The following is a 10,993-nucleotide window of genomic DNA, read 5'->3' as shown; positions in this document are numbered from 1 at the left end:
TTGTGGGTCTGAAATGAACAGAAACATCTGTTAAAACTGACGGCAAGCAAAGAAGCAGCTGATGATGTCCACTGTTGTTTCTTGGTAGCATGTGTCGATTTGTGCAATGCCGCTGGCTTATGGCACTTCTAAACACTGTCCACGTCACTTCTTTGACCGTCAATATACATGTCTCACGGACACACACGACCACTCCAATTGACACTATGCCACTGGCTAATTAAACATGCCGATGCTGTGTGCGGCTTATGAATAGCTTTTCATATTCTGTTTTCACTGGCAGATAGCGCAGGTGTGGTGCAACTCTCTGTTCAGAAACTCCTCTGGCTTGTGTTTTCTGGGTGTGATGAGTGTGCGTGAAAAAAGCACTTTCATCTTTCCATGGGTCATTGCACTCTGGTCTTGACAAGTGAAGCTCTAACTTTTAATACAGTGTAATTCCATTACACAGTGCTGTGTAAGAGTCTTAGGTACCTTAGATATTTAGATCCATCACAAAATACCATCAGGGAGGTGCCTGATTGGTCCCAAATTCATAATGCTGAATGAGACAACAACTGCAAACACACAGTCATAAAGAACTATCTTCAGAGACAAGCTCTCCAAGATGCTTGGAACACTCTTGTACGCATGTAACTCTAATGAGACATGATGCTTTTAAAACAATTCATGACCCACACATTGAGCTATCAGGAGCTGTTTTGAACTGATTTTCCTCTTATCTCTCTGGCAGAGAGTTCCTTTTGAAATCAATAAAAACATCTCCGAAACACCAAAATAACATGCAAGGGTTCCTCAAGGATTGATTTTAGGGCCACTTCTTTTTAATCATATATATATATATTACACCTTAGTGATGTCATCACAGGAGAAATGGCATCTCCTTCTATATACTGATGACACATACGCAGCTCCCACTCACTTATGACAATTCCCTATCGCCATACCACTGCTATAATCATTGTGGGTATGCTGCGCAGCAATTTGTTCTACCGGGAAGATTCTGCTGCTGCTACTGTCAAAAAAATATACTGGGGTACTTTGAAGTTGATTGAAACCTCAAAAATCCCTCAAATATGTTTCAGCTATGACAGAGAGAAGCATTTATTGAATGACTGATTAAACATAGAGAACACTGTCCTGCTCCGTGTATCTCCCTCCTAAATACCACTATATAAACTGACATATAAAAAAAAGCAAATGATGCATTATTTTTACAATTTAGTTATCAGTTTTCAGTGCAGAGTCCCAAATCAGCTAAAGTTGAGCCACCTCTGGCTTTCTCTGCATAGTCATTTTCCTCATCTCTCCATCCAATATTCCATTAAAATGTAGCATTTTTAATTTGCTTTTTTTTTTTTTTTTATGTCAGTTTTTGTTTTTGGGAACAGAAACAGACAGTGTCTCTATGTTTAATCAGTCATTCAATAAATGCTTCTCTCTGTCATAGCTGAAACATATTTGAGGGATTTTGTAGGTTTCAATCAACTTCAAAGTACCCAGTATATTTTTTGACAGTAGCAGCAGCAGAATCTTCCGGTAGAACATTGCTGCAGCATACCACAATGAGTATCAGCAGTGGTATGGCGATAGGGAATTGTCATAAGTGAGTGGGAGCTGGTATGTGTCATCAGTATATAGAAGGAGATGCCATTTCTCCTGATGACATCACTAAGGTGTAATATATATATATAGATTAAAAAGAAGTGGCCCTAAAATCAATCCTTGAGGAACCCTTGCATGTTATTTTGGTGTTTCGGAGATGTTTTTATTGATTTCAAAAAGGAACTCTCTGCCAGAGAGATAAGAGGAAAATCAGTTCAAAACAGCTCCTGATAGCTCAATGTGTGGGTCATGAATTGTTTTAAAGCATCATGTTCATTAGAGTTACATGCGTACAGAGTGTTCCAAGCATCTTGGAGAGCTTGTCTCTGAAGATAGTTCTTTATGACTGTGTGTTTGCAGTTGTTGTCTCATTCAGCATTATGAATTTGGGACCAATCAGGCACCTCCCTGATGGTATTTTGTGATGGATCTAAATATCTAAGGTACCTAAGACTCTTACACAGCACTGTGTAATGGAATTACACTGTATTAAAAGTTAGAGCTTCACTTGTCAAGACCAGAGTGCAATGACCCATGGAAAGATGAAAGTGCTTTTTCACGCCACACTCATCAACACCCAGAAAACACAAGCCAGAGGAGATTTCTGAACAGAGAGTTGCACACCACCTGCGCTATCTGCCAGTGAAACAGATATGAAAAGCTATTCATAAGCCGCACACAGCATCGGCATGTTATAATTAGCAGTGGCATATGTCAATTGGATTGGGTGTGTGTCCGTGAGACATGTATATGACGGTCAAAATGAGTGACAGTGTTTAGAAGTGCCATAAGCCAGCGGCATTGCACAAATCGACACATGCTACAAGAACAACAGTGGGACATCATCAGCTGCTTCTTTGCTGCCGTCAGTTTAACAGATGTTTCTGTTCATTTCACCACAACTTTTAACCAAGCATGAAGTGTATATATTGCTGCTATAGTTTCCAGGTCTTTAATATACTTACACACTGATGTAAACTGGTTAAATTGTTGACCGTTACTTTGTGTCAGGTGGCCTGATATGTGATTATTAGAGACCCCTTCCTACAAATAAAGAATGAATATTTTCTGTCTCCATGGCACAACTGACCCTAAAATTGTGCCTCGGGGAAAACCCTTGGTGTACAGTATAAATATTTAGGAGTTTTTACATACTTAGTTTCTGCTTTTCTCACTTTTGCTAACTTGACACTTCACCCTTCCTGACTCCTCATAAAAAATTTAAGAACGGCGAAAAAAGACTTTGCAGCTGCAACGGACAACAAGAAGCCGTGTTTCTGCAGGGCAGTATGTGAGAGGGGCCTACGCACCTGACTGTGTCAATCTTCATCTTAGCTACTTTTAGTGTTTCCCCCCTCAGGTCATGTTCCAGGTACTCATGTGAATATTCTGCAGGTGTAGACATTCCAGGCAGTTCACAGGTTTTTATGAGCTGTGAAACTAAACTGCTCGTTTCATTAAGTAAGGCCCTAACAGTTCGAGTTAATCTTTAGACTTCTCTCCATGTGACCTGGCTGGCCCCCGACCCCTGACCCTCCTCATGTTGATTTTTAATTAGCTTCAACAATGATCTGACTACGTTTAACCATCACAAACAAACTGAATGTGCGCCCATGTAACAGAGAAAAGCCTTGTTTTTAAAAAAGGCCAGAGAGACAGTCAGAGACGGTGCTTCTTGTACATGTGGTTATATATTCCAAGTTTGTTTGGAAAGTGATTGTCCCTAAAAATAAAACACTCCAAGTAAACATATGACATACAAGTGTGATAAATAGATTTTACCTCTAAGTCATAATCACTGCACTTTTAACATCAAAATGTTTACTGTTTTTTTTCTGTTTTTTACAGCAAAAGGTTCCAAGAAACTCTGACTTATAAGGTATGTTATTAAATCCCTCTGTTGCATTTATTATTCATTTGCACTGAAGCAAAATATCTAGTATAGAATATTGAATTACAGCAACTCAGTTTTTAAAAGGATTGTCTTTAAGATTCAGTTCACTATATGCATGCCGAAAGACGCCTTTGTTGGTCATGACTTAGTTTCAAACATCATATTCATAAGGGGTCGTTCGTACTCTGTTACGACACAGTGAGGCAGCTTTTTCTTCTCTAATTGCGTCTTAGTTGAGATGCTGCCGCTTTAACAGAAGAATTATTGAATCAGAGGCATTTAGTTTAAAAGTTATAGTTCCACATGTCTGGAGTGCAATGACCCGGTGAAAGTGCTCACTCATACCACAACTGTCAACACCCAGCAAACACAGCAACCAGACAAGATTCAGACAAACGTTCAGACAACTGAGGAACAAACTGACAAGCAGACACACACCTGGACTGGGCTGTCCCAGCTATTTGTAAATCCATCACTAACTCCTTTCTAAATTCTTAGTAACTACTAGTGTCAAACTGGTTGTTTGCTAAACTGTGTTGCACCATTACAACTTGGGATAACAGTCTTAGATTGTAAAGAGTAACATGTAAATGCGTAAAAGCTACTTAGGACTTAATCTACACTTAAAATGTAAATAAACTAATTAAGACTCATTTTGAAATTTGGATAAAAAGTAGCTGACATGAACTTGTTCTTCTTGGTGTGAGTACGTTTTTCTCCGCTTGCTTCTGTGATATTGCTTTCTTTGCTTTTTCTTTCAAATTTCTTTTATTTCTTTTATGGGACAGTAAAATAAAATTAATTACATCTCTGGGCTCATCACTGTCTTGGGAACAAAGATTCCCCATGGCAGTTACAAGAAGGAGGCTCACACCCTCCAGGCTTCAATCCCTTATCGCTCAGCACAGACACGGCACTGTGCTCTGGGAATGCCCATCCCATGATGATGTATAGGACCTGTCAGTGCTCCTGGGGGAGAATCTGTGCAAGAGTTGCTGCAGGTCCTAGCCATAGCAACCTCAGGAGTTGACGTGTCACAACATCGGACCACCCCTTAACTGCTTTTCTCTTGTGCACTAGAAGAAACACATTCTTACACACAGGGCTTGAGACCCGCAGAGGATTACCTATTATTTACAAGACACTGGGCAATTGTATTGTTCTGTGATACTGGGTTGCAATTTTTCTACTGTTTGTCCAAAGGCCCAGTGAGGAAAAGAAATCACAACTGCCATACTTTCTGTTTGGAAATAAGAGGCTAAACATGTCGCTTCACAGCAGGATAAATCTATGTTCTATTTAAGCCAGCACAAACATTATCTGCCATTTTAAACCTGAGCTCTAAATCCCCCCCCACCCTTTTGATTTTGCTTTCAACAGCCACGTTTGGTATTTGCCATTCATTTGGGCTCAGTATACAGAACTCCACTGTTTCCCGTGTCTCTTCTCTCCAGCTGGTACTTGGAGACATAAAAGCTGCATTGCAATGTTTTATTTCCTTCCTGAGCTACAGTAGTTAAACAGAATGACAGCACATGGACAAATGGCTGTATCACTGGAATAAAGGGCAAATGGTGCAAGATATTGGTGCTCAGCTCTAACTTTAAGCACCTGCTCTGTGGCCTTGCATTCGGCGTCGAACCCCACGGAGGGAGGAATAGAATGAATTAAAGTAGAAGCGGGTTAGAGATGACTAACCTTGTTGAACCAGAGCGAGGTAAAAACTGGACAGTGCGTAGAAATAAATGACTGGGGTTCATCTAACCTTTGTGAAGAGTTTATAAGGATGAGTTTGTGAAAAGAGTCTCAGAATCATATGATGTCGTTCACATAAAACTTACCTTGTTTTTTTTGAATGGGTTTTTTTTCATCTGGTCAATTTATCTAACAATCTGTAAACTGGTCTACTATTAATGCACACATTGCAGAGAACTCAATCCAGTCCATCAGTGTTAATCAGTCCAGTGACAGCAACACACAAAGAGACAACACACTGAAAAAGACTATATATCATCATTCTGTCATGCTCACAGTGACTATGCTAACGTTTCGATGTTATAGTAGGTAATCTTTACCATGATCGCCTTCTTAGTTTCGCTTGTTAGCATGCTAATGTTTGCTAATTTGCTTGAACACTGTTTGGTTAGAGTCCCTACCTAGAATCCTCATTCAGATCGGATGAGAACTATTACCTGCCTCTCAGCCTAAGTGCATGCTGGGATAACCCAGCAGGCTTAAGCCAATAGATAGAACTAATTAATGCACGCTTGCATGTGTATCTGCATGCATGATAGCGATATGTCTCATTTTAAAAACCAACCTTTGTGGAAATCTTTAATATCTCCGATCGTGGCAGGACCAAAACTTGTTAGCGCTAGCATTAAGTTCACCTGTAATAAACTCTTTGTGCACATATTGTCTGTCCTTATTTCAGGAACACATGATCCTCTGCCGTTTTGCAGACCAAACTGCCGTCCAGCTCCCTCCTGAGAGGCGACTCATAGGTACTACTTTCAATCTTCTCCTTCTACCTGAACATTCACCCACTGTTACTTTTATATATCTAAATATAGACAATAGAAATGGGATTGTTGTTTGGCTGTTGTTATGAAATTTTGGAATTTTTACAGTAAATGAATTTTTTAATGCAAAATTTTGAAAAACAAATTTATCAGTGACTTTTTTTTTACAGAATTACTCCTGAAATTCGTGACCCTGCCAGCTCACACTGCCAGTTTGATATATGTTTATCACATAGTCCAGTGTGACGTACACCAGCATCACATATTGACATGTGATGTGTGTTTTGCTGTTTTGATCACACCTAAGCAGCTAGCTCAGTACATGTTGATGTTTTGTTTTCTGAGATTTTTACACTGTGACCTAACCGCACTTCTCTACTTTTTTTTTTCAAAGAGGTCTAGGCTTTTGAGTGTGAAAAATGTTAATGTGGGGATTTCTACAATGTGACAAAGCAGCTGCAGAGAACAGCTGCCAGATCAGTTTTGTCATATTCAGAGGAAAGTGTTTTGCCAGAGTGAAACCTCCAGGCCTCTGCGAAAGCTTTACTGTGCACTGTTTCATTATTGTTGAGGACTCTCTTCACCCTGATAGCTCTCCAGCCTATCAAAGCCTCCCTCTGAATCTAAGGAGGCTCCCCGTTGCCTCGTCACTCTGAAGCCCTTTCATATGTACCCGACATCACCTGTCACAGCGGTTTCTGCTCTGTATCAGTTAACAGGGCTCAACCTCTCCCACTAACATTTTCTAACCATGTTTGATCTCATCTCTCTCTAGAGGCTGTCTGTGTGACTGTGACCGGCAGCATGGCAGACCAAAAGCTTTTACATTTACTGTGTCTGCCACCTGCTACCGAACTGCTAAACTGCAAAATACATTTGAAGCGTGTGTGTGTAAAGGAAATCCTAAGAGAAAACCGTGCTAATCAGTGTGAAGCTGTTGATGAATCAGTGCTTTCTGTGGGACACTGATACATATGAATGCTAGAACATATAGGAAGTGGACAAAATAACATGAACACCTTACAATATACCAATTAATACACTACCAATACAATACATGCTGCTGAATTAGAGCCTGACTCATACGTTGATCAGCTGATATTGGCTCAGCTTTATCAACATAAGCAGCATACACAGATGGGTGAATAAATACATTTTTTAAAAATGAGCCTGCCAACACAAGCTGCCAAATTAGCTTCAGTGCTCCTTCATATACATTCCCCCAAATGTCTGTCGATGGGGACATTGAATTCCTAACATCACAATAGCAATGTTTCATCAACGGAAAAAGTCATACAAATCTTTTCCTCTTGTCATTTTGAGCCAAAGTCGAGGTAAACTGGGCCTTACCTGCATTTTAAACATGTCACAAAGCGTGGTGGGATGTTCATGTTAAATTGAATCCCACCAGACACATGTATGGCAGCATCTGCAAACCTAGCAAATGTTTTTTTGTATAGTTTGTCTGTAACAAAATGTCACTTTCACCATAGTTCACTGTTCAAAATGTTGTATCATATTCACAGTTATTCTCAACTTATAAACAGTGAAGTAAATAGTAACAGTAAACAATGATGTTTACTGTTCAAAGTGTCAAATCTCCCGCTAAATAATAGCAAAATTTGAGCAACACAAAAATGTTTGTGTACTTTATGTGAATATAACATCTGTACAAAAATTTCAAAACTAGATAGAGCTGAAATAATTAGTGGATTAATTGATCAACAGAAAATTAATTGGCATCTTATTTTGCTAATCTCTTAATCTTGGTTCTCTATCACTATAAATCCAGTATCTTTTGCTTTCAACAGGGTCGTACAACACAAGACATTTGAAAGACGTCACCTTGCACTCTAGAAAACCTCAACGGGCTGTTTTTGTTATTCTGATATTTCATAGACAAAGCAGTTAATTGATAAAATAATCTGCAGGTTAATCAATGATGAAAATAATAGTCAGTCACAGCTCTAAAAAGAGATTTGCTTTATTCATACTTACCAATATAACATCGGCCTAAAAACATCCAAAATCAGTCAGGCTCCAGTATTGGATTGTGATTTGATTGTTGCTGTACTTTTTTAATAATTATTATTTTTATTATTATATTATCATTATTATTATTAATTGTTTCTGTTATTTTATCTCTCATTTAAGTATAAAACAGAAAAAAAGTTCTTTTTTAAGTGTCTGACACTGGGATCTTTTATTCTTGTGTGATAAACAGCTACATTTTTCTTTTTTGACTACTACAGGTAAACAGTGTATGGGCCTGGTAGACTTGGACCGGTCGTGGGCAGCTGAGACTCAGGGGTACTCGGTGCGGGTGATGACTATGGAGCCTGAAAGCTGCTCACCAAAAAACAACATGCTAGTGGGAAGGCCGCCGCAGAAAATTGGACTGGAAACCAGTGCTAGTCAACTGGAAGCACTGGTGCATAATTAGGACTGGAAGCACCGGTATGCAGCAGAGCATCTTCAGTATGGTCGGGGTTTGATAAAGTGCCCAGTCTCTGTGGCTTTAGGCTGTGTCATGACGTCTCAACTATTTTGTATCCACCCTCAGCATTTTCTTTTTATTTATTTCCTTTGAGTCCTTTTGTAAGAAATGGCCTCGGAAAATAAAAAAAAAGATATGTTTGCTTATCATTTCTGTAGCTACAGTCATCTTCTATAATTTCTTTCAGCCTTAAGGTTCATGTGCGGTTGATTTTTGTCTCGATAAACACATAGAAGAGTGCTCTCTGACAACTACCCCTCTTCTTAGTTACATATGCTCAATTATTAGGTGCTAGGTTATAGCAGGAGAGCTCAAGCCTCTCACCAACTGCTATGTTATGTTTGTGATTTTGCCTAAACTGTGCGATCAAGCTGTCAGTGTAAACAGTAGCAGCAGGAATTACACACCCACATTGCGAATTAAGTACACCATGCATCCACATGCTGTTTTTGCGAATAGTCTGTGTACGGCCTTCTGTGAAAGAGCTCAGCAGTCAGCTCCCTCTGTTGCCAGGTATTAACAGAAGAAGGGGGAAATTCAGAGCTTGAAACTCATCTGCAGTTAGATGAGATAGGGAATTATCATTATCTACCGTTCCTCTGTGTGTTTATGGGGGGGGGGGCATGGAGAGAGAGAAACTGGATTTAATCTCATATCACATCAGGCAAAATACAGCATTTGTCAAGGTTCTACAGAGAAACTTATTATTCCTCATAAAGAATAGATGTGAATATGGTATGCATCCCGTAATATGTTCAGCACCAATGAATATTTTATGATGCTGGTGAAAAGGTCAGTGTGCTTGATTAGATGCTCAGGGCCTGGTAGCTAAAAATCACACAATACGCTCCCTATTTCCAATCCTGTACACTGTAGACACCATCACAGCCCCTTAAGCTTTCATTCTCGCAGGTGAAACTGGTCATCTGTTTCTCTGAAAAATCCTGTGCTGTCACCTTTGACAGTGCGCTGCAGCTGCTTGAGAAATCTGAGGAGGTAGCCGGAGAGCCAGTTTTCCTGCTCGCTCTGAAGGGATAGACGAGAGAAAAAAAAAAAGGGGGCGCGGGCTTCTCCAGCGCCGAGCTCATCTGAATTCAGTCAGCAGAGTCAATCTATCCCGAGGTGAATGGCCACATACACAGCTCCTTCCAAGGACTGGAATTATTTCAAAAGGAGACGTCTGACTCCCTGTTCATGGTTGTGGCTCCACACAAGTGCGCATTACAGAAACGCATATAGGCATAAAGGAGGGGAGAGTGAGTAGGTGGCACTACTTAATGCTTGCATGAGAGAGGAGAATATTGAGGTGTGAAGTGGCTCGATTAAACCCAAACACCCGGGGCTAGAAGGTGACTTGACAAGATTCATTGTTTAAACAAAATGAGGGAGAAATCTGGGCCTTTTATTTCCAAGTAAATTCACAGCGCTCCTTTACTAATGAAGCCTTAACAGCATCGAGTCAGCGATACACTGAGCTGGATGCATTTTTTATTGTGTAATTAACTGATTGGCCTCAAATGTTAGCAACATGTGAGCTGAAACTGAAACAATTTACGTATATGCTGATTATCAGTGTTAAAATAATCGCGGCTGGGCACTTACTCCCAGAATCTTTTTCTCCTAACCTCAGTGGATACTCAAGAGTTTCTCCCTTCGCCAGTCGTGGGGGTTTTCAAACGCAGCTCTGAACTCAACAGTCTGTTGCAGCAGAAAACCTCCGCCAGGAAATAATGGAGCTTTCACTGTTTTATTAACTTCAGTTATTACTCGTGATTAAAATTCTGCTCGTCTTGGTGTTTTGACCAACAGTTTTCCATGTCATTACGCTGCCACTGTTTATGGCCGTTCGTCTGCAATAGCTCTTCGCTGTATATATGGGGTCTCTCCCTGCTCACATGAATTTTTCCCTTTTAGACAATCAGGGACCTTGCTCATGTGTTCTGGGTTACTAGAAGGAGCACTGATACAAAGTCAAAGCCGAGATGAAATGGCTCTGTGCTGCTCTTTTGTAATTCCCATTTAACACGCGTCATCATCAATAAAATGTGTTTCATTTGACTTGTATATTTTCTGCAAATGACAAATGTGGAGCATAATTACAGGAGCCCAGAATAACAACAATTATTATGCACGCATTCCTCTTCGGTTGCCTACAGCAGGTCCTAGCTGCTGCTGTTTTGCGCACCCTAGTAATGTTGTAATCTGTTTCCTGATGCTCCTCATCCTCCTTGTCACATCAGAAGTCACCTTCACATAACCCCAGTTTAGGATTCCCCTGTTTATATTCTATTTTTTGCATTTATGTTCTACTTCTGTCTGCTGTAGAGCTGTCTGTTTAGTTCAAAATGTAACGACTTAATTTCCCCAGGGGGATCATTAAAGGGTGAGTACATCTTTCCTCTTTTCCGTTTACCCTTGACAGTCAACAGCATGTTTTGTGGATTCTCAAGAGTAACTTGGATTAGTTTCTGGGCA

The 10,993-nt window shown here is 40.0% G+C and overlaps 1 protein-coding gene across 2 annotated transcripts in view; it reads left to right on the top strand.

Moving 5' to 3' along the window:
• Positions 1-8,675, top strand: part of gstcd (glutathione S-transferase C-terminal domain containing) — a 52,065-nt gene extending 43,390 nt beyond the window's left edge. For both annotated transcript variants that reach the window (XM_022765425.1, XM_022765424.1), the window contains exons 9-11: positions 3,454-3,484; positions 5,934-6,003; positions 8,274-8,675. In XM_022765425.1, the coding sequence (XP_022621146.1) occupies positions 3,454-3,484; positions 5,934-6,003; positions 8,274-8,464 (292 nt within the window). In that variant the 3' untranslated portion in view covers positions 8,465-8,675. The remainder of the gene's footprint in view (positions 1-3,453; positions 3,485-5,933; positions 6,004-8,273) is intronic.
• Positions 8,676-10,993: the final 2,318 nt, after the last annotated feature.

Source organism: Seriola dumerili, unplaced genomic scaffold (genome assembly GCF_002260705.1).
Source record: "Seriola dumerili isolate Sdu_G_001 unplaced genomic scaffold, Sdu_1.0 BDQW01000686.1, whole genome shotgun sequence".
Classification (NCBI taxonomy): Eukaryota; Metazoa; Chordata; class Actinopteri; order Carangiformes; family Carangidae; genus Seriola; species Seriola dumerili.
This window is presented reverse-complemented; position numbering and strand designations above follow the sequence as displayed.